This window comes from Colletotrichum navitas (assembly GCF_030913465.1).
Source record: "Colletotrichum navitas strain CBS 125086 chromosome Unknown LY79scaffold_24, whole genome shotgun sequence".
NCBI lineage: Eukaryota > Fungi > Ascomycota > Sordariomycetes > Glomerellales > Glomerellaceae > Colletotrichum > Colletotrichum navitas.
The window spans coordinates 345,821-366,456 of record NW_026850570.1 but is presented as its reverse complement, the minus strand read 5'-3'; the positions used below and the strand labels follow the sequence as shown (position 1 = coordinate 366,456).

Sequence of the window (20,636 nt, the reverse complement as noted above, 5' to 3'; positions counted from 1 at the left end):
TGCCCTGCAGACTTATTGTTTGCTACGGTGAGCTGTTGATGTCTCGTACTCATACTTCAGGTGGACTAATGGGAGTGCGTAGCCACTGCCAGTAAGCGTTGAACACCTTATTGGCCTTACAGAGGAAGCAGAAGGATTGTTGCGCGTCTCTTTTCCCCTCTGCAGTTAGACCAGCCGCTTATATCACCTCTAACAAAAGAACTGATCTGGAGATGGCGATCTAACGCTCGACGACACACAGTACTAGGTCAAGAGTCTAGCAACAGCAATAAAGATAGCCCAATGAACAGCGACAGTAGGGTGGTGAGACATGCGTCTTTTGGTGGTGCACTGTGAAGTGACCCCAAGCTGAAGGTTCCTTCTGTGACTCCTAATTGGGTTGTTCTTATTGCTGATGCCAGCCTTTTGACCCAGTACTGTATGATACGACGACTGTATAACCATGATCCATCACAGACTAGGAAGCACAAACCCGCAATACAGTTTCTCCTCCTGGAAATGAAAGCAGGACTTTAAAAAGCCTTCTCCATGGACATATCTCTACTTTTTGACGGACTGCCTTGTGTAGCAATCTGAGTTCCAGTAATATTGTGAAAACTAGTAGCGCTACATCGACTCAATCAATATGAATCCAAAGCCTTCTTTCCAAACCATCGGCAATGGCGCTAAGAGAGCAGCATATGGGCTGCTGTCTATACGTCTATTGCTTAGATGACACGGTGTTGAGTCTCCTTGGAACTGCATAGGCTGTATGTAGCAGACGGTTTGCCTCGCGCAATGTCATTTTGACCGGACTTGCAATTGTGCTTTTCCGGCCAGACGCAACAGTTGCCCAGTTGGGGTTATATAAACAGACGCAATGAGAACTAGTGATGCGAGTTGGAAGCTGCAATAGAAACAATGATAAATTACGTCTTATCTATTAAGACAGGACATACGGCCTATACTGTATTCTGCAGTGGCTGTATTAGACCTTAGCAGAGTGCCACGATATCAATACATATTGTTGATGAATCTAATCCTCTTTGTTCATCTTATAATTCAAGCGTCTGTACTGAGAATCTCATCCCTCGCCCGAAAGAAACCTTGACTCCCTGAGCTGCGGTCGACGAGGACGAAGTTCTATTACTGAAGCGCTCAACAACCATCTATTAGCGACGGGACGGCTGAGTAATTACCAAACAACAGCAAGAAATAAAGGCAGGAAAAAAAAAAAAAAAAGACGATCTTATCCATCAGAGCAAAACTCAATTGATGTCGCCGGTACTGCAGTACTCGGCGTTAGGCGATTTTTGCCCACCATATCTGTAACGTAACCAATACAACGAGATGCGGGGAGGGAGTCCAAATAAACTCGCGGGTTTTACGTCATTGACGCCCCGGTGACGTGACCTCGGGACCCTGAACATGCTTCGCTCGGACAGCCCGCGCCGGACGGGCTTTTGGACAAACCCACCCTCCCCCTCATTCCAACGAACGAGTCTTTTGTCGCCGGTCTGTCAATGGGGCCAGCGAAGCGGGGAAGCGCCAATCCCAGGTTATGATTCCAGAAAGCCATGGCGTGATCCTCCCCGAAAACTATTTGAGCCCACGCCGTCTGTCTGCCGCTACAGTGTCGGGTATTGAGAAGTGGCTTTTACACGCACGCATCAACACCAGCAGTAACAACGACAAGATAAATCACAGCCCTACACTAGTCGAAGCCAGACCAACACACACACACCCACACACACACCGACACACCCATCATGAGCAGACACGTCCTCATCCTCGGCGGCCACGGCAAGGTCTCGCAGCTCCTCACCCCGCTGCTCCTCAACAAGTCGTGGACCGTCACGAGCGTCATCCGCGCCCACGAGCAGGTCCCCGCCATCGAGAAGCTCGGCGCCGGCCGCGCCGGCAAGCTCAACGTGCTCGTGCGCAGCATCGAGGATGTCACCGACCAGTCCAAGGCCCAGGCTATCCTGGATGAGGTGAAGCCCGACACCATCGTATGGAGCGCCGGTAAGTCGTTTTCCCCTTGGCTCTTTCTTCTCCACGAGTTCGTGACGCTTGGGCGCCATATCTCCAAAGCCATCATCAGACGAGGAGCAGGGAGGGAGTCCTGCAGAAAGGACAAAGTTAAATCAGATGTTAACGCAATCGTCATAAAAGGTGCCGGTGGAAAGGGAAATCCCGAAAGAGTGAGTTTAACCCCCGGACCTCCCCCCCAACACAACAAAAACGCAGTACCCGGGCGTTACTGACCCTGGACCCCTCCCCCCTTTCCAGACCTTCGCCATTGACCGCGACGCGGCCATCCACTTCGTCAAGGCCGCCGTCGCCACCCCCTCGATCAAGAAGTTCATCCTCATCTCCTACCTCGCCTCCCGCAAGACCAAGCCGGTCTGGTGGTCCGACCAGGCCTGGGCCGACGCCCAGGCGGTCAACCAGAAGCTGGCCAACTACTTCAAGGCCAAGGTCGCCGCCGACGAGGTCCTCTGGCGCGAGTCCAAGACGCGCCCCGACTTTGCCGGCGTCAGCCTGCGGCCCGGCACCCTGACCGACGCGCCCGCCGGCCGGGTCGAGCTCGGCAGGACCAAGGAGTCCAAGGGCTCCTCGAGCAGGGAATCCGTCGCCGAGGTCGCCGCCCTCATCGCAGAGAACGACGGCTTCGCGACGTCGTGGGTCGACCACTTGGACGGCGACGAGGATCCCAAGGCGGCTGTGGACAGTGTCGTCAAGGAGAAGGTGGACGTCGCAGAGGGCGAGGAATTCTACGAGGCTTGAACGTCATAATCGGGGTTTTTATTCTTAGCATGTCATTTATAATACTACACTAATACGCCGTTTCATGTTCATCATGCCATCAGGGCGATGTGCTTTAGCTCTCTGTAAAAGGAAAGGGGAAATGGTCAGCTTGGCCCACTGCATATCATCGGCATGGTTGACTTACTCTTGCACCTGTTGCCCGACCTTCATCGGCTGATACACAACCTCCTCACCTTCATCCTTGCCCAGGTTGAACTGTTCGGCCCTGAACTTCTGCGCCTGCTCCGCCAATTGAGGAATCGGTGTGATGTCATGGTCGGACGACAAGTGGTAAAAGAAGGTCGACGAGATGCGGACCAGCGGGCGGTCGGGGAACTGGGTCTTGCGGCGCTCAATCACGTCGAGCGTCTTCTCGTTCACCACGACCTCGTGGAAGCCCGCCTTGATGAGGCCCCCCGTGAAGTGCTCCAACTGCTTGCCCGCCTGAACCAAGAGGTAGTTGCCCTCTGGGATCTTGACCGAAATCTTCTTGCCAGTGTTGCGGGCCCAAATGTGAAGCCCTGGGTATCGGGAGCGGCCGTGGATGGTGAGGAAGTTGAGATCCGTGTGGAAGCCGGCAAGGATGGTGTCTTGCTTGCCGTACTTGACCAGATCCGAGGCTGTCGGTGCCAGCAGGTGCGGTCCGTACTTGGCGGCGTTGCTGAAAGTGTCGGCCGGAAGACCGAGACCGACGGCCGCCATCTCAGCCAGGCCAGTGACGGCCTGCTTCATGGACGTCCCCCACTTGTCCATAGCCGACGGCCAGCGCTCGCGAATGTGAGGGGCTTCGGGGATAACGTTGGGGGCGTTGAGCCCGGGGAACTCGGTCTCGTACGGCGGGTTCTCGCCCATGCGCCAGAAGAAGCGGCACTTCGGGTCGGGTTGGTGACCGCCGATATCGAGCGGGCGCTCTGCAGGGGCAAGGCGCTCGATGACCCGCAGGCAGGGCTCGTCGACGGCGCACTTGGGCTTCTCTGTGTTCTCGAGTGTCACACCGATCTGGTAGCTGAGCTCCGGGCGTTCGTCCTTCTTGAGTTCTTCGGTCGGCAGTGCGAAATAGTCCTCGAGGAGGTCGAGGAAGGTGGTGTTGTCGGATTCCGCGACGCGAGAGTCGTGCAGTACGAGAGCGCCGTAGGTGATGAGGGCACTGGCGGCCTTTGCACACTCGTCGCGGACGGCGGGCGAGTCGCGCGGCTCGTTGAGGAAGACATCGAGGTCGATTATGGGAAGGTCCATCGGGAGATCTTGCGCAGCGGCCATCGTGGGCAAGCGTATACGCGGATTTCTTAGCAATAGAGGAGTTTGGAGGGGTAAGACGTCGACGTCTGAGCGCAGGATAAGATGAAGGAAGGGGATGCAGTTGTGAAGAGCCCGTTGCCGCTGATGCTTGTAGGGAAAAGTTAACACAGTCGCAGTCGTGTAACAGAGAAGTGACAGAGTGATTCGGAGTCGTGTCGAAGGGCGGAAATGTTTGGACTTTGTGTCTTGCTCCGTGGCACATGTGAGCTCTTCGAGATGCGCGCGTGGTGGGGGTTTAGAAACTAAGAGGGTCGCATGGCCCACCCGGGCGCTTGACCGCAACAGGCAGCTTTGGACCGACCAAGCCGTTAAAGATGTAGGCAATTTCGACCAATCCCGCCTGTCTGTCGGCGCTCTCCGGGAGGGCTGATGGCAAGATCCCGTTCCGATTTCCATTTAGGCTTCTCCCATTGGAGGAATACTTACGAGCGACTGTCTTCATCGCGCACGCGAGCCAGGGGCCTGGCCTGTCTTGAGTATCCTGCTATTTCCGCCGGTCACCGCCGGGGTCCAGGTGGGCAATTGAAGACGGTTCCTGGTTCTGCAATTCGCGACTTTTTGGACACGCCCAGCCATAAAAGAGACCCCTTTATGAGGATCCCAAAGGCCCATGACCGTTCGTCCTCTGTCGTGGCCATCGGCCTGCTCCGAATAATGCATTCTTGCAAATATGATGTTGGGACATGGAGGTTCCCTCAATCCTCCTTGGAATCTTCCGCATCATCGGCAATTTTCCGCGGCCACTCAGGGCAGATGTCAATCTGCTCCCGTGGAAAACACAGCTCCAGAAATAGAAACAGAAGATAGTCGACGACGACACAGAGACAGAAGAGCTTGCCCGCCCAAATGCCGCAACCGTAGTAGCGTTTGAGCCGGTCGATGAGGGCAAAGGACCGCACCCGACTGTTGCCAAAGGTCGAGGGAGTAGCCGCATCGAACCCGTAGAACTCGGCTTCGCTAAGCTCGCCGGTGATGCCGTGGTAAACTCGCTCCGTGCGGATAGCGACGTTGGTCCACGAATACATCTTTTGGACCTGCTCGTGGAAGCGTTCCGTTCGGACCTTGTTTGCCCTCAGCGCGGCAATTGCCCTGCCTGTCGCAAGGACCAAATCGTCCTCCTCCGGCTTTGCAAAGACAGTCATGTGTGACGGTAGAACCTCGGGGATGCCACCGACCTGCGTGCACACGACGTATAGCCCACAACTAGCTGCCTCCACGATGACTGTTCCGAATGCCTCCGTCAAGCTTGGATGCAGATAGATGTGGCCTCGGACCATGACGTCTCGCACCTCTTCGTGACGGATAGGGCCTAGCATCTCGACTCGGTCTTGCAGAACGTTCTGCTCAATCATTTGCTCGAGATCGATGGCCTTTGGGCCCGACCCGGCGATGATAAATCTCGTGTTTGGGTGATTCTCCAGGATCCGAGGGATCGCCGCCGTCAGAAGATCAGTGCCCTTATTGTAGAACAAGCGGGATATCACTACGATGGTGATCACGTCGTTCGGTCCGAGATGATGCGCGGGCGGGGGGTTCTGGCCAAAGGCTTGTCCAGCTGCGTCAGTAGACGGGTAATCGAGTGGGCGGAAGTTCTCGGCGACGACGGCGTTGGGGATGACCGAGACCATCAAGGGGTCGAGGGATGCTCGGAGGACTGTATTTTCTTTGCTGCGACGCGAAGTCAGTCGTTTCTCTCGACGGGTAGAACAGGGCGCAAACATACCATGTATGGCTAACGCAAATGACATGGTCCACGTCGCTGAGAGAGAACTTCAAGATCTTATTTGTAAGGATACTGGCAGCATCCGCGAATCCGAAGAGGGAGTGGTCCGTAAAGACGGTCCGGAGGCCCATGGTCCTCGCGTGCAAGATAGCTTCGTGGCAGAAACTACTTAGACTCGCGTGGCCATGGACAATTTCGATCTGCTCTCGGATCAGGATGTTGCGAAGGATCGGGAAGAAGGAGAAGACGGTCGGGAAGGTGGCCGATCGGAAGATGACGAGGAAGGGAACGTGATAGACGCGCAAGCCATTGGTCAGATTGCGCACACCGCTGCGGCCTTCGTAGGCGTGAGTGATGATGATGACCTTGTGTCCGCGGTCGATGAGCTTCGTAGAGAGCTGGTAGATGTGGCTCTCGACTCCTCCTGGCTGCGGGAAGAAGAAGTCGCTGACCATGGCAATGTTGTAAGTTCGACTCATTTTGCAGGCTTGCTCTGCGCGAGCAATTGTCACGTCAGAAAGTGGCGCTGGGGCATTGTTCGTCGACCTGCCACGGTATCACGCGATCGATGTTGCTTCGTCGCAACGGTACGGACAAGATGACCTGAGCTGGAGGAGCTCTGTCACTAGGTGCGATAAGGTAGAAAGTGCAGGCGGTGGAGACGGGCAGAAACACGATAAGGAAAGCCGGCCAACTTTTTTTCTGGATGCGCCAGCTGCCCCTCCAATATGGACCATGCAAGCCTCGCTTTGTAAGAAACCGCTTGCGCAAAAGAGGTGACTGTGCTTCTTCTTTTTTCCTTTTTCCGGGTCGCGAGTGCCCAATCGACAAAATGTACGCCCGTTACGTTCCCTCGAAGAAGACCAAGGAGGCACCGAAGCCTGCCGGGCTGTCACCTCCGCCTCCGCCACCACCATCGGCGCCGGAATCCTCCTCGGCCCCGGCTGACGACGGCCTCGTATCCGGAGGCTCGACAGCCAGCCCCTACGCACGATTCGTCCCTTCAAAAAGCTCGAAACCCCGCTCTTCCCTCGCGAATGTAATCACGGCGGACACCGACGGCCTATCTCCGGCGACCAAGCGCAAGCACCAGGTCTCGGCCGAGGCCGAGGAGGAGGGGACGCAAGTCAAGAAGAAGAAGTCTAGGAAATCCGAAGATGGAACTGCGCCGGATGAAGATGCGGCCACACCCAAGAAGTCCAAGAAAGACAAGAAGAACAAGACCTCGAGGCAAGACGACGAACCCACAGGAGGCGAGCCAGCCAACGGTGACGAAATGGACACTCGCGACGAGGCAGATCGGGAAACGGAATCACAAGAGACGGGAGAAGATGGAAAGAAGAAGATGAAGAAGGGCGCGTCAGAAGGCTCTAAATCCGAAACCGCAGCGCAGGAAGACGGCGCAGAAGGGCCCAGACCCAAAAAGGACAAGTCGAAAAAGAAGAAGGGCCGCAACGACGCCGGGAGCGGAGACGGCGAGGAAGACCAAGTCGATGCGCGGCACAAGGCCGTCCTCGCCAAGGCCACCAAGTACTTGAAAAAGGCCGCCGAGTCGGCCCCGGCCGGCGCCCCCGAGAAGATGGACGTGGACGAAGAAGCGGCGGAAGAGGTGGAGGAGCACGGGCTCGAGCCGCTGCCGCAGCCCGAGCCCGCCTCCCTCGACACCTCCAAGCCCTCGTACGAGACGCTGCCGCACTGGCTCGCCGCCCCGATCCGCGTCGCCCCGGACACGCGGACGCCGTTCGCCGACATCGGTATCAACCCAAAGGCCGCTCGGGCGCTCGAGTCCAAGGGCTTCAGTGACGCGTTCGCCGTCCAGACGGCCGCCGTGCCCCTGCTTCTCCCGTCCTGCAAGCACCGCCAGGGCGACCTCCTCGTCGCGGCGGCCACCGGCTCCGGCAAGACGCTGGCGTACGCCCTCCCCGTCGTGCGGGACATCAGCCAGGGCGCCGTCACGCGGCTGCGCGCGCTCGTCGTCCTGCCCACGCGCGAGCTGGTCAAGCAGGCGCAGGAGGTGTTTGAGCTCTGCGCCGGCGCCTTTGACGGCCGCGACCAGAAGAGGGTGCGCATCGGCATCTCCATCGGAAGCCAGCAGCTGAGGCACGAGCAGGCCGCCCTGGTCGAGAGGGGGGAGAGGTACGACCCGGAAGCCTACCGCGCGGCGCGCCGGCGGGAACTCGAGGCGTGGATGGACGTCGAGGAGCCAACAGCACTGGCCGGCCCCGAGGACGCGGCGGCTGCCGGCTCCCTGCCGGACCACGTCGTGGACTACACCTCCAAGGTGGACGTCCTCATCTGCACCCCCGGCAGGCTCGTCGAGCACATCAATCTCACCCCCGGCTTCTCGCTCGACCACGTGCGCTGGCTGGTCGTCGACGAGGCCGACAAGCTCCTCGCGCAGAGCTTCCAGGGCTGGCTCGACGTCGTGATGCCCAAGCTCCGCACCAACAAGTTCAGCGCCCGCGACTTCCCCGATTCCAACCTCAGCGGCGTCGTCCGCAAAATCGTCCTTAGCGCCACTCTCACGCGGGACCTGAGTCTGCTGAGCGGGCTCCAGCTCCGCCGGCCGCAGCTCATCGTGCTCGAGGGCAGCCAGGCCGACGGCTCCGCGCCCATCGCCGAGCACACCCTGCCAACCCTTCTCAAGGAGTCCGCCATCAGAGTGCACGACGCCAACCTCAAGCCGCTCTACCTCATCGATCTCCTCCTCGGCGGCCACCTCATGTCCGAGACCGCCACCAAGGCGCTGTCCGCGCCCGCCGCCGAGCACGACGAGGACAACGAGGACAACGACGACACGTCCTCGTCAGACGCCTCGTCAGACACCTCATCCGACGCCGGCTCCGACTCGAACTCAGACACAAGCTCCGACTCCGATTCTGACAGTTCCTCGGACGACGACGACGACTCAGACGCCGCCGCCGCCGCCACGCCCAAGACAAAAACCGCCCGCACCCTCTTCACGACGACGGCCCTCATCTTCACAAAGTCCAACGAGTCGGCCCTCCGCCTCTCCCGCCTCATCGCCCTCCTCGAGCCGTCCCTGGCGCCCTCCATCGCGACCCTCACCTCGACCCAGAAGACGTCGGACCGCCGCCGCGCCCTCCGCGCCTTCGCCGGCCGCCGCCTCCGCCTGCTCGTCGCCTCCGACCTCGTCGCCCGCGGCGTCGACCTGCCCCTGCTCGACAACGTCGTCAACTACGACCTGCCCGCCAGCGCCGCCGGCTACGTCCACCGCGTCGGCCGCACCGCCCGCGCCGGCCGCGCCGGCGCCGCGTGGACCCTCGTCGAGGACGGCGAGAGCGGCTGGTTCTGGGGCAAGATCGCCAAGCCGAGCAGCGGCATCCGCCGCGCCGGCCGCGTCGACCGCCTGCGCATCGGCGACCCCGACGCCGGCGGCTTCGGCGACGAGAGGGTGCGCCAGTACGAGGACGCGCTCGAGGCGCTGGGCAAGGAGGCCGGCGAGGCGAGGAGGCACAGGTAGAGCCCTTTTCTCCTGTGTCTGTGGCGACGTTTGCGAAAAAGAAAAAAGAAAAGAAAAAAAAAAAGAGGTGGGGGAGAAAACAATACCATCTTGAGGCGTTCAGGCAAAGCCGGAACCCAGACGTCTGTACCATATCTCTAGCCAGTATTGCAGAAACTCGCGCCGAGTCCCGTTATAATGCAATGCACCCTCTGCTTAACTCAAACTTTGCCGTGCCGCCCCTCAGAATACGTGTCATCCCTAGACGGAAGTAACATGCATAACCGCTCAGAATCGGCATTTATAGATCGCCCTGGAATCTTGAGCCAGCTCTACATACCCAGCCAGCTCTTCATGTACTGACTGGGTTGTCGTCGATATTCAGTTGTTGGACGAGATCCGTAAAAGGGAACCAAAGTGATCAAATCAAAGCAATCTTATTCTCGCCACACCAGCGCCTCACACTCCCCATCAAAATAATCGTTCCTCGCCGTTGGCAGGGTGCCATGTGACATATAGACGCATGATAAGAGATGGCGTGATGGACCACATATACTGCTGGTGTTCGCTTCAGCTCAAGACGACGTCTCGCCGGCCCTTCTCCTATCCATTGCCCAGGCCACTCGAAGCCAGGAGTGCACGCCGGTCAGCACCAAAGACGTAACTAGATACCATTCGACAACTCCCAAAGCAACGTTTTCAGCCCAGCTCCTATCCGTCTCGCCTTCCACTAACCCCGGTAGCTGGGATCATCACTTGGTCACGCACAAAGGAACAGTACCGTTGGGAAAAGACTTGGTATGCTTGGAATTGACTACTGCTAGCTTTTGATATTTTCAGCCTGGCAAGCGATCGGCGGTCTATACATTGGTTGTTTGTGTCTTATTTTATGAATATCGTACAAAAGCTGCACATGCAGCAGAAGAAATGTTCTTATCTTCGCTCAAAAATGGGAAAGGTTCCGTATTGTTTGATCGGCCGGGCCAAACAGCAGCAGAAAAACAAGAGAATACAATTCGGCATTGGTTCAACTGGCCGATCCTGGGTAAGTCATAACATGAGCAATGGCTGAGTTGGGGGAAAGAAAAGCACACAGACGCTCGATTCTGGTAAACAAGAACATGGGCCCGACCCTTCCTTATGTGGCTAGGTGGGATGCGTAATGGGGGGAGGGACTGTTTTGACCCGTAAATGATTGGGCGGTCCGGACATCTCAAGTCCGGGGCGGCACATCGAGTTCGTTTCCTCTCTCGGCTGGCCGGCTCTCGTTCGACACCGGTCGGTCAACGGGTGACAGCCCGCCGACACTGGCAGCCAAGATACCGGGCATGCCTAGAGCGGCCTTCATCGCCGTGTTGTTATGCCGGCTGGAAGACCTGGAGCCGCTCCGGCTGCGCGTTCTCTCGCGGTACTCGCGAGGCTTCATGATCACCTCGCTGATCTGGCTGATTCGTCCTCCCTTGATGCGCTTCAGGAACGCCAAGTCGTCTCTGATCTCCATCAGAGCATCCTTGACGCCACCCAAGGCCTCGGCATCCTCGTCTTCCGTCTTCTTCTTGCGATGCCATCTGGGGATCTTGGACCAGCACCAAGCGAAAGGCCTAACAATAGCCTCAAAGGCAGCATCGGGGAAGAGACGGATAAGCACACCGACGGGGACCGAAAGGAAACCCAAGACGATGGAAATTCCCCACTGCGGTCCGTTGAGGGGCTCGACCTTGAAAGCGGCACCTCCAACAAAGACGATGAGGACCTGGCCGCCGGCCATGATGGCCATCATGACGGCGAAGAGCGAGTTCTTGGTGATTCCCTCAAAGATGTTAAGTTTGTTGTCGATGCGTCTGCTGTTGATGAGCTTAAAGATCTGCATAAAGACGAAGACGTTGAAGACGAGCGTCCTGCGCTGGGCCTCGGGGTAGTTATTGATACCAGCCGGGCGAGCGAAATGCAGGATGAGGGTGACGATGAGTTGGTAAATGGACTGGCCGATAATCATCTTCCACATGGGTGTGCTGATCAGAGCAGCCGTCTTGGCCTCGGGCTTTCGGTGAAGCATGCTCTCGGTAGGAGGGTCGGTCGCAAGCGCGAGGGCGGCGAATGTATCCATGATAAGATTGACCCAAAGCAGTTGGACAGCTGCGAAAAAAGTTAGAATGAGGTGTTCGGGGCGAAGATTTTGTGGACAGTGAAACTTACCATTTAAGACGGGCGCCTGGGATTCGCTCCCCACAGCGGTGACAAAAGTCAAGACGACGGCGGTGATGTTGACGGTGATCTGGAACTGCAGGAACTTCTTGACGGCGTCGTTGATGGCGCGGCCCCAGGCCATGGCCTTGACGATGGACGAGAAGTTGTCGTCCATCAAGATAATGTCGGAAGCCTCCTTGGCGACTTCCGTTCCGGTGATCCCCATGGAGAAGCCAACGTCGGCAGACTTGAGAGCAGGTGCGTCATTTGTTCCGTCTCCGGTGACCGCGACAACTTCGCCCAAGCTTCTCAGAGCCTTGACCAAGATTCTCTTGTCCTCGGGGCTGGAGCGAGCCAACACACAGAGCTCCCGGACAACGGCGACCCGCTCACGATCATCCATACGGCGGAATTCGATACCCTCCATGACCTTGCCCTTCTCTGTCAAGATGCCACAGTCCCTTGCAATGGCTCTCGCGGTCTCTACATTGTCACCCGTGACCATCTTTACAGACACGGAAGCGGTGCGACAGTCCTCCACAGCCTTGGGGACACCGGCTCGGACGGGATCCTGAATGCCCACAACACCCAACCATTTGAGGTTCTTGAAGATGCTCGAGAACTCGACGTTTTCAGAACCTTCCTCCTTGCGAGCATGCTCTGGCGGCCATTGTTCAAAGTCGCGGTAGGCGAGGGCAATCGTGCGGAGGGATCGGCGGGCGTAGTCGGTGATGATCTGTCGGATAGCATCCTGCTGTTCCGCAGCCATCGATGTGGTGCTGGAGGGCTTAGTCGGGTCGATGACGGCGTGGGAGCACTGCCCCAGAAGGATTTCGGGAGCACCCTTGACGAAGAAGCGGTACTTCTTGTTGGGCAGACGCACGACAGCACCCATGGCCTTTCGCTTCGAGTTGAAAGGGAATAGCTGCTCAACAGGGCAATTCTCGCGTTCGATGGCAATCGGTTGGAGGGCGAAGCACTTGCGGGCCCAGTCGAGCAGCGCAGTTTCGGTCTTGGTTCCTACGAAAACCTGCTTGCCGTTCTCTTCCGTTTCAAATGCAGTGGTATTCATGGCCACGGACTGCTTGATAAGGTCTCTGAACCCGTCGTCGAGGGCTGATGAGAGCTTCGACATGGTGACTTCGCTGACGGGCGCGCTCTTCGTCTTCTGATCTCCTCCGGTGACATGCACTTGGACTTCGTCCTCGCTGGCATCGGCACGATCGTCGCCGGCGGCGAAACGGAACTTGCCTGTACCCAGAGTTCCGGCGACGACAGTCATGACGTTCTCCGTGAGAGTACCAGTCTTGTCAGAGCAAATGACGGTGGCATTGCCCATAGTCTCGCAAGATTGCAAATGGCGAACGAGGTTGTTCTCCTTCGTCATTCGCTTGGTGGCGTAAGCCAGAGCCAGCGTGACGGCCAAGGGCAAACCTTCGGGAACTGCAACGACGATGATGGTGATCGAGGTGATGAGAATCTGCAAGAACCGTTGACCCTTTTCGTCCGGGCTGTCATTATTCTGGGGGAGATGGGCCAGAAACTCGATTGTTAGGACGCCGAGAAGCAGCAGACCGGCAGCGCTGCCGAGCTTTGCAATGTAACCTGGATATCATTTTAATTACGGATGCTCTCGACGCGGAACGGAATAAACATACCCGCAAGAATGTTTAGCTTGAGCTGCAGAGGAGTCATCCCAGGGTCGTCACGGAGGGACATCATGGTCTTGCCGTGGCTAGAGTTCTGTCCAACGGCAGTGACCAAGAATGTACCAACGCCGTCCAGGACTCTTGCTCCAGAAATGATGAATGGGTCCAGCTTCTTAGGGTTCGCTTCCTCCTCGTACAGCGACTTCATGACTGCATCCGCGGGCACCTTCTTGATAAGGTCCGACTCCCCGGTGGCGGACGACTCGTCGCAGCTGACGTTGTGGCCGTCGATGAAAACGCCGTCCACGGGAATGATGTCTCCCTGTTCCAAGAGCATGACGTCTCCGACCAGGACTTCGTGCACCGAGAGATTGGCAGGCTTTCCGGATCGAATGACCTTGACGACGCGGTCCTCCTTCTTCTGGTTGAGTTTGCGGAACTGGCGTTCCTTTTGCCAATCGTTGAGGGAACCAACGACCACGACGATGGTGATGGCGACAATGATGGCCACGCCCTCAACCCATTCAAGCCTGGCCGTTTCGTCCCCATGATGTGTCGCGCCGAAGGTCTGGTACAATCCCAAAGCCAGGGAGACGACGGCTGCCACGCTCAACAAGATCAGAACCTTGTCCTTCATAGCAATCCAGGCGAGCTGCAGAAGCGACAGCGACTTCCTCTCGGGCAAGAGGTTTTGGCCAAACACCCTCTTCCGGTCGTCGAATCCCTTGCCGCTGCCCCCTGCATGTTGGTCCACCTCCTGCTGCAGGGCATCTGTCGGAACCGCCTCTGAAGACGAGGGCAGCTTCTTGCCGGCGGCGACGGCCTCTTCGAAGCTGACTGCGCCGTCGAGCTTTGATTCATCGAGACTCAGACCGGCGCGCCGGTCGGTACGCAGACCCTTTTCCAAGCCTACCAAGCCACCGACGGCGACAAAAGCATCGAGGCTCTTGGGGTTGATAAGCTTTGAAACTTGGCCAGGCGTAAAGGCAAACGGATTGTTGTCGACGCGGAAAGAAGCTTCTTCGCCGGGGTTCGGTGCGAGAGCGTCGTCGGGGTCACCGCCATAGCCCTTGGGGAAGCCTGAATGCTGGATGGTTGGGGAACCCTTGTCAGCCCCCTCGTTGGTTTTGGATTTGGCCAATGTCGTGTTGTTGGAGTCCCACGACTGGGAGCGTGACTTTCTCGTCGGCACCAACAACGTATTGTTGACCTCATCGCCGTTATCTGAGGACGGTGTTGACGAAGTGTTGTGAATTTCTTCTCCTACAAATCAGATGCGATGGTTAGCTGGCCCAGCCAGACGCAATTTCGACAGAGTTTTGTTTTCTAACCCCGGAGCCAATCTTGAGAATTAGGTTGGAATGTAGCACGCCGTCATACCTTGTTCGTTGACGGCTGATGTATCGAGCGTGATAGTAGGGGCTCGTGACCGCGTCCGCGGCGATTTATCCCTTGGCATGATGCTGATGCCTTGGTCTGGCTGTGTGTCGTGGTATTTCTATCGTCTGGTCGCCGTCCTCTTGGTTTGGTGGGTTTCAAGAAGTGGCGAAGCGGAATAGAGCAATGTAAGAAAAATCAGACCCAATCCGTCTAGCTATTGTTTTTTTGTTTTTGTTTTTTCCCACTTCCCTTTTTCGAAGAAAGAGATGTGCGGTCGGCCGGTGCTGCTTGGCAGATGCGTTCGGTAAGTAGTTTGTTTGGTTGTAAGTCTGCGGCCCGAAAGGAATTTGGTTGCGCGGGTGCAAACAAAGAACGGCTGATTGGGATACCACGAGGGCGAAGTGGAAAAAAATAGGGTACGACGAGTGCGACCTGATGAACGCCCGCAGGTGGCAATCAGTGTAACCCGTGAGGCCTACCAGGCATATTCTGGGGGAGGCTGTGTAGATAGATTAGTGTTGTTGAAACGGACGGAGAGAAGAGCGTGGAGGGAGGAGAGATGGATTACAATGGAACGAATTATGGAGTGTACCGCGATATCGTTGAAGTGAAGTCAGGGCCCGACGTGAGAGGAGAGGGAGAGAGGGAGGGAGAGAAAGTGGCTGATTAGGTCGGGTTCTGGAGATATTGGAGAGATTATTGGTGCCAGCGATGCGCGATGCGTGATGTGTGATGCGATGCCTGCCGATTTTGGGAGGGGCGTGTCGGTACAGTCACGGACGTGGACGATCGTAGGCGCCTGGAGAAAGGGGGCCCGCTGGGTACTATGGAGTCTCAATGTCGTTGTTGCCTCCTCATATGGACTATCGAAGGGGGGCTGTGTAGGCAGTTGAGTTTTTTTTCTCTCTTTCTTCGTTATTCCCTCTCGGTCGTGGGTGTCTATACCGTTTAGGTGGTGTGTTCCATATCTGTGTGGCGATTCCGATTCGACAAGGCGAGGGAAGATGACAACAAGGTGCGAGGGATATGAAGGGGAAAATAAAGTTTGCCTGACAAGAAAGATACGTGGGACTGAGTCTGGGGGTTTTTGTTGGCAGGTCAGACTTTTGGTTAAGAACCCGGTTCCCAGGCCACGCAGATGATGCGATGAGAGAGATATATTATGAGTGAGTGAGTGAGAGAGGAGTGAGCATGAGAGTGAGGGCAAGAGTGAGAGTGACGAAATGAGCGCGCGCACAAGGCCCAAGGCGCTGCTGTTTTCTTGTTTCGAGATCAACCAAGATGACAGGAAGCAACAAAACAATAAGGGAGAGAGAGAGAGGGCGAAAGGAAACACCTTCATGCAATGCCACCCACCGGTGTGGTACATGATACTGGCCATTACACTCCCGCCTCTTACTCTTAGGGCGCCTGTCCTCTCTCGCTTGGCTTGGGCAATGTCCCAGTCCTAGTCAGGCTTGGCTCTGGTGAATAACAGGAGACTGAGGACATGCGCTTTTCTACACAGCCCCCCGTGAGTTGGCTTGGCAAGAAATTCTAGTCTTGCCAAGAAACTGCTGGCGTCCAGTACGTAAAGGTGCAGCGGCCGGTAGTCATCCATCCAGTGTAACCACTGCTGTCAAACAGCCGAACAGTCAAACAATCGTGAACCCAGGCTTGGAACCGCTGATAACTGGCTGACCGGCTGCTCTTCTCTGCCTTGCTATTCACCTACTCACTCACTCAAACACTGAGCGACGGAAGATCCTTCAGCTCAATTTAACACACGGGTGTTTCTTCGTCTGGCATCGGTGCGTCCTCGTTGGCAATGCATTGGAGTTCAGCCAGCAACAAGGGGGAGGTGAAGCGCCAAGCCATGTCTTTGAATTACGGTGGAGTTGCATTGAATATGGGGAATAAAATCATCCCGCTGGGTCGTCGCCTGGATATGGGGAGACCTTCGTTCTATCTCTCTCTCTAACTGCCTCTCCTCGTTCATTCTCATCCTTCCCCACGCCTCATCGGCCCTCCGTCGATCCCTACACCTTACCTGGACAAGCCGGAATGCGCACTTGTACCTGACTTCGCATGTCACTCTCTCATTTCGACTGATCAAAACCATACGCCAAGAAGACGCATCCGCACAGCACCGTTTCACCGAGGTGAGAGGTGGATGACGGGGTATAGGCTATCCCGCCCCTAGTCACTACGCGCCCGATTGTCGCTTCCACGGAGCTTTGGTCGCTCCAAGCCCAACGGACTGACAATCCGCCTTGAACGTTGTGACTGGATGGGACACAAACGCCGAGACATTACTTTTATTCTCCCCTGCGCGGTCCCGACTTGAGTGCTTTGGGCAACGCAAAATAAAGTAAAATAAAAAAGGAAAAGGAGGCCGCCGGCTCCGGAAGTGAGGTGAGCCACAAGTCCGGCCCTTCTTGGCAGGAACCTACCAGAGCCAAGAAAGAAAGGATCGACTGCTTGATTGTGATTCAGCTCGATTCAGCGGTCCAGCACCCGCCGGCATGTCTCGAGACTGCAACGGGTTGCGTAGTGAGTATTTTTGTCGATGGGGGAGAGAAGGGGGAGGGTTTGAACGAAAGAAGAAGAAGAAAATAGATGAAATAATAACAGACGAAAACCTTGGCTGGGCATATTTCATCTCATCACTCGCACAGAGCGAGCGCATATGCCATGAGTGATCCCGAGGATGTCATCAGAAGCTTCCCACCACGTGTGTGACCACGCTGAGGGATGCAGCACAGCACAGCACAGCACAACACAGCAAGTCCCCGTGCTTCACACGTCGCTATGCGCTACAGGATGCAGAAGGGGTCGGGTCGGGTCGGGTTGGGTTGGGTTGACATGGTCAGTGATGGATGGATGGATGCATTTCACCACTGGTCACTACTGACGTGTGGCTGCAATCGTCAAATCATCCCACTCTGGACGCGAGAAATGGGCCAGGGCAACCAACCCATCCCTCACGGCAAAGGTGCTCACCGCTGAGACCGTAGCGTAGGCTTTTCTGTCCTACCCGAAGCAGGGCGGGCGTCCAGCTCCCGGACCCGGCGACACCCTGGCGACAGCGAACCGGAACAAGTCCAAACGAAACAAGGGCGGCGAGGCCCATTCGTTTACCACCGCAGGTGGAGAGAGGAGGCAGCGTTCTGGTGGATGGATGATGGATGACGGACGGACGGGACTGGGCCTCTGTCGCCGAAAAGGTCGATGACTACGGAGCTCGGAGCTCCAACACATGGCAAAACATTTGATGAGCAAGATAACATTGCGATGCTGTGGCCAAGGAAGGGCCTTGGAAAGGGAACGGGAAGACTAAGAGGGCAGCTGCACTGCCACCCTTAGTCGTCTCACTCCGTCATCCTCGGGTTCTATGCCAAGCCCGGCCTTGACATCATCAAATCACAGCAATATGGACAAGACATTCATTCTGCCGGCCAGTGTCCAGGTGCACCACCACACAAAACATGATCTTCCCGATGGCTGCTTGCTGCTTTGCTTGTGTGTGTGAGAGAAAGAGAGGGGGGGGACGGTAAGTTCCAACGAATGCCAGTGCATGTCTCCGACAGTATCGTGATATGCCAAGACTTGTCCAATTTGCGTTTTTTTGTTTTGATAGCCTGTTGCATTAGTTTAGCCCATCCATCCCTCATTCCCCTCCCCCCTCTCCACAGTCTGCACGGAAAAAGGTTAACAGCCCAACACCATCTTCCATTTCCTTCGTCTTGCCAGTCTTCTCCTCTGACGTCGAGCTCCGGCCGCCTTGAAAGCTGACAACCCCTTTCGCCGTAGCGACGAACTGAACCCCCAACCACTCGCCTTTTCTCCCATCCCATCCTCATCTCAACTCCTTAGCCTCGTTCCAGTGTTTCCATACGGATGGTTCGACGGCGGGCACCCGGGCGGTCAAGCCTCCCTTGTGACTAACCCACCACAACCTTCTTTTTTTTTTCCCCTCCCTCTTCACCGACTCTAGGACCAAAACTCAACTCTCACTCACACGTACTACGTTAAGTCTGTCTCCCTGGACGAACGGAGGCACAGCCTCACCGCACCGTGGCAGCCAAGACTAATGGACCGACCGCCATGCGCGAGTCGCCCGCCGCTTCGCGCAATCCAGTGTCGTCTCTTCTTCCCTGTTTGCTGCTCCTGTTAGCCAGACCCCCGCCAAGCCCGAGGCCAACGCCTGTGAACCAAGGAAACCCAAAGAAACAAACGATCACGAAGCAAGATCTTCGTCTGGTTTTTTTTTTCCCTTGTTCTTGTTGTTTTAACCTCCCGCCCCTCCAGTGCCAGCGGCGCGAGTAGGCTTCCCTCCCCCAACAATAACAACCGTGGCTCGTCATAGTTTCTCTCTCCCTCCCACAAGCCAGCAAATCGCTTCTCACCCGGCTCGGTCTTGGCAATGGCGCAGCAGCTCAGGTGACTAACCTGCCTCCCCGATCACTCTGTCATTCTGTCAATGCAAGGCCGCCTCGATGGAGCGGAGATGAGCGCAGAGCCGGCTCATCCCGTTCCCATTATACACCACGCACGTCCCGTTTCAATACCTTTTCCCCTCCTCCCCTCCTCGACGCGGGTCAGGATGTTGCCCCCCCCCCCCTTTGTTCCGGACCTCCCACCCGTAGCTGGCCGGCGTTGCTCGTGTGCTTCTCCACAATTGCCGGTCTCCGATCCGGGGCAATGCCCCCGGTGTTCGTGGCCGTGGGGGCCCGACCCGGCGGGCATTCATCGCGAGGCTTCCCACAAATGACCGTATATGCCCTTCGTTGTCGTGAGATTTTGAATAACTTGCACATCATCTGCCGACTCTGCTGTTCATGCTAGGTTCCCTTTCCTCATGTGTGCACTTTCTCGCTCTTCGTCAGAATCCTTCTTACGCTGTATCTCACTAAAAGTTACGTCTTACCAATGCATCTTGGTAATACAAAAAAAAAAAAAAAAGGATACTCACCCGTATGCAATGATTTCAATTGCAGAGGTCGGTTTTTTTCCTCTTTTTTTTTTTTTTTTTTTTTTTGTTTTTTTTTTTTTTGCGCTCATCACCACAGCCTCAATCCTGAGGCGATTCCTTGTCACGGAGCTCTGCCAAGATCCGTTTCAACCTAGACACATCGCCACCTTAAGGCTCGGCGATCCTGACTGTCCCCCCTCCCAATACCATGCGATTTCAGCCTAGATGGTCTCAGGACGTAGGAGGTGGCATCGTTCTCGGGTATGTTGACCCAGCTCAGCCGCGACCCTAACCACCGCAGTCGTGGCCCTCGCCCGCTCCGTCTCCTCCCCTCCTATCAGCGCATCCCTCCTCTCTCATCACCATCGCGGCCGCGAGCAAAGCCAAGACCCACATCTAAGACTGCGGCATCGCCTACGAGGCCTCCTCCATCCCCCTCCCTCTCTCTCCCTCCCGAACATGCTATCCGCGACCCTCGGCGGGCCTGCCAGTGTTGACGTCCTCACCAACGCCCTCGCGACGTCGCGGCCCGCTTCTCAGAAGAGCCTTGCCCTGGCCGCGATGGGGCTGAAGGCAAACCCTGCGAGCCTGGCTGCCTATGGACAACAGTTGAAGGTGGGGGCAGTGCTGAGGGGAGGGTTTGTGCTTTGTCTGCTAGCCGGGTCGAATGATGAGGACTGTAGAAGGGTTTATCGGTGCCACGGGACTCCAGTCCTGTAGAGAGTTTTAGGTTGTTTCCACAAGAGAGTTCTCCGTTGTGATTATACAAAGGACCCTACTGCGCGGGCCACCAACCTAAGGTCTCGATTGATAGATGTATTGCATATGCATTGCATGTGTAGTAATCTACGTATAAATGTTCACTTCCGGGCAACTACTATCGTCTTGTCAAGGTAGTCATGTTGAGTTCATTGAATGGAATCAACAAACCTCACCAGCCGTCATGTATTCCGATCCTCAATCGCTTTATCCATTCTATGTTAGACAACAGTCTCTCAAGTAGACTGGTGGGAGATGCCTGGTCACCTATCGTTTGCCAGGTTTTCTTTCCTGTTTTCTCTATCAAATCGCCCCCCCTTCGTGAGATTCCGGAGCAGCTGGCTTGTTCAATACAGGTCGTCAAGCTAGATACACCCACCGGAGACAGGCAATTTGGGTTCCAGAGGCGACCTCCAAGATTCACATTGTATT

General features: G+C 56.4%; 6 protein-coding genes across 6 annotated transcripts; 2 read left to right on the top strand and 4 right to left on the bottom strand.

Moving 5' to 3' along the window:
* Positions 1 to 1,433: 1,433 nt before the first annotated feature.
* LY79DRAFT_551646 (NAD dependent epimerase/dehydratase) lies at positions 1,434 to 2,820 on the top strand. The gene is made up of 3 exons (XM_060557664.1): positions 1,434 to 2,004; positions 2,155 to 2,183; positions 2,272 to 2,820. Exons 1-3 carry the CDS (start codon positions 1,749 to 1,751, stop codon positions 2,767 to 2,769), a joined length of 783 nt encoding a protein of 260 aa, XP_060414965.1. The 5' UTR covers positions 1,434 to 1,748; the 3' UTR covers positions 2,770 to 2,820.
* A 20-nt stretch (positions 2,821 to 2,840) lies between these two features.
* Positions 2,841 to 4,026, bottom strand: LY79DRAFT_513857 (uncharacterized protein; the record flags this gene model as incomplete). Its single annotated transcript, XM_060554536.1, has 2 exons — positions 2,841 to 2,871; positions 2,936 to 4,026. 2 exons carry the CDS (start codon positions 4,024 to 4,026, stop codon positions 2,841 to 2,843), a joined length of 1,122 nt encoding a protein of 373 aa, XP_060414964.1.
* Positions 4,027 to 4,784: 758 nt separating this feature from the next.
* LY79DRAFT_589721 (uncharacterized protein) lies at positions 4,785 to 6,291 on the bottom strand (the record flags this gene model as incomplete). Its single annotated transcript, XM_060561059.1, has 2 exons — positions 4,785 to 5,757; positions 5,813 to 6,291. 2 exons carry the CDS (start codon positions 6,289 to 6,291, stop codon positions 4,785 to 4,787), a joined length of 1,452 nt encoding a protein of 483 aa, XP_060414963.1.
* Positions 6,292 to 6,543: 252 nt separating this feature from the next.
* Positions 6,544 to 9,410, top strand: LY79DRAFT_658850 (P-loop containing nucleoside triphosphate hydrolase protein). The gene has a single exon (XM_060562731.1). The coding sequence runs from the start codon at positions 6,645 to 6,647 to the stop codon at positions 9,294 to 9,296; it is 2,652 nt and encodes an 883-aa protein (XP_060414962.1). The 5' UTR covers positions 6,544 to 6,644; the 3' UTR covers positions 9,297 to 9,410.
* A 1,078-nt stretch (positions 9,411 to 10,488) lies between these two features.
* LY79DRAFT_579200 (calcium-translocating P-type ATPase) lies at positions 10,489 to 14,570 on the bottom strand (the record flags this gene model as incomplete). The annotated part of the gene is made up of 4 exons (XM_060560008.1): positions 10,489 to 11,411; positions 11,472 to 13,067; positions 13,121 to 14,374; positions 14,492 to 14,570. 4 exons carry the CDS (start codon positions 14,568 to 14,570, stop codon positions 10,489 to 10,491), a joined length of 3,852 nt encoding a protein of 1,283 aa, XP_060414961.1.
* Positions 14,571 to 14,715: 145 nt separating this feature from the next.
* Positions 14,716 to 16,103, bottom strand: LY79DRAFT_176974 (uncharacterized protein). The gene has a single exon (XM_060551265.1). It carries the CDS (start codon positions 15,870 to 15,872, stop codon positions 15,105 to 15,107), a length of 768 nt encoding a protein of 255 aa, XP_060414960.1. The 5' UTR covers positions 15,873 to 16,103; the 3' UTR covers positions 14,716 to 15,104.
* Between the last annotated feature and the right edge of the window lie 4,533 nt (positions 16,104 to 20,636).

Coding starts and splice junctions, on each gene's coding strand:
- LY79DRAFT_658850 (XM_060562731.1), top strand. CDS start 6,645: ATGTACGCCCGTTACGTTCCCTCGAAGAAGACCAAGGAGGCACCGAAG.
- LY79DRAFT_551646 (XM_060557664.1), top strand. CDS start 1,749: ATGAGCAGACACGTCCTCATCCTCGGCGGCCACGGCAAGGTCTCGCAG. Junction 2,005..2,154: donor CACCATCGTATGGAGCGCCG/GTAAGTCGTTTT, acceptor TCGTCATAAAAG/GTGCCGGTGGAAAGGGAAAT. Junction 2,184..2,271: donor GAAAGGGAAATCCCGAAAGA/GTGAGTTTAACC, acceptor CCCCCTTTCCAG/ACCTTCGCCATTGACCGCGA.
- LY79DRAFT_176974 (XM_060551265.1), bottom strand. CDS start 15,872: ATGGCCAGTATCATGTACCACACCGGTGGGTGGCATTGCATGAAGGTG.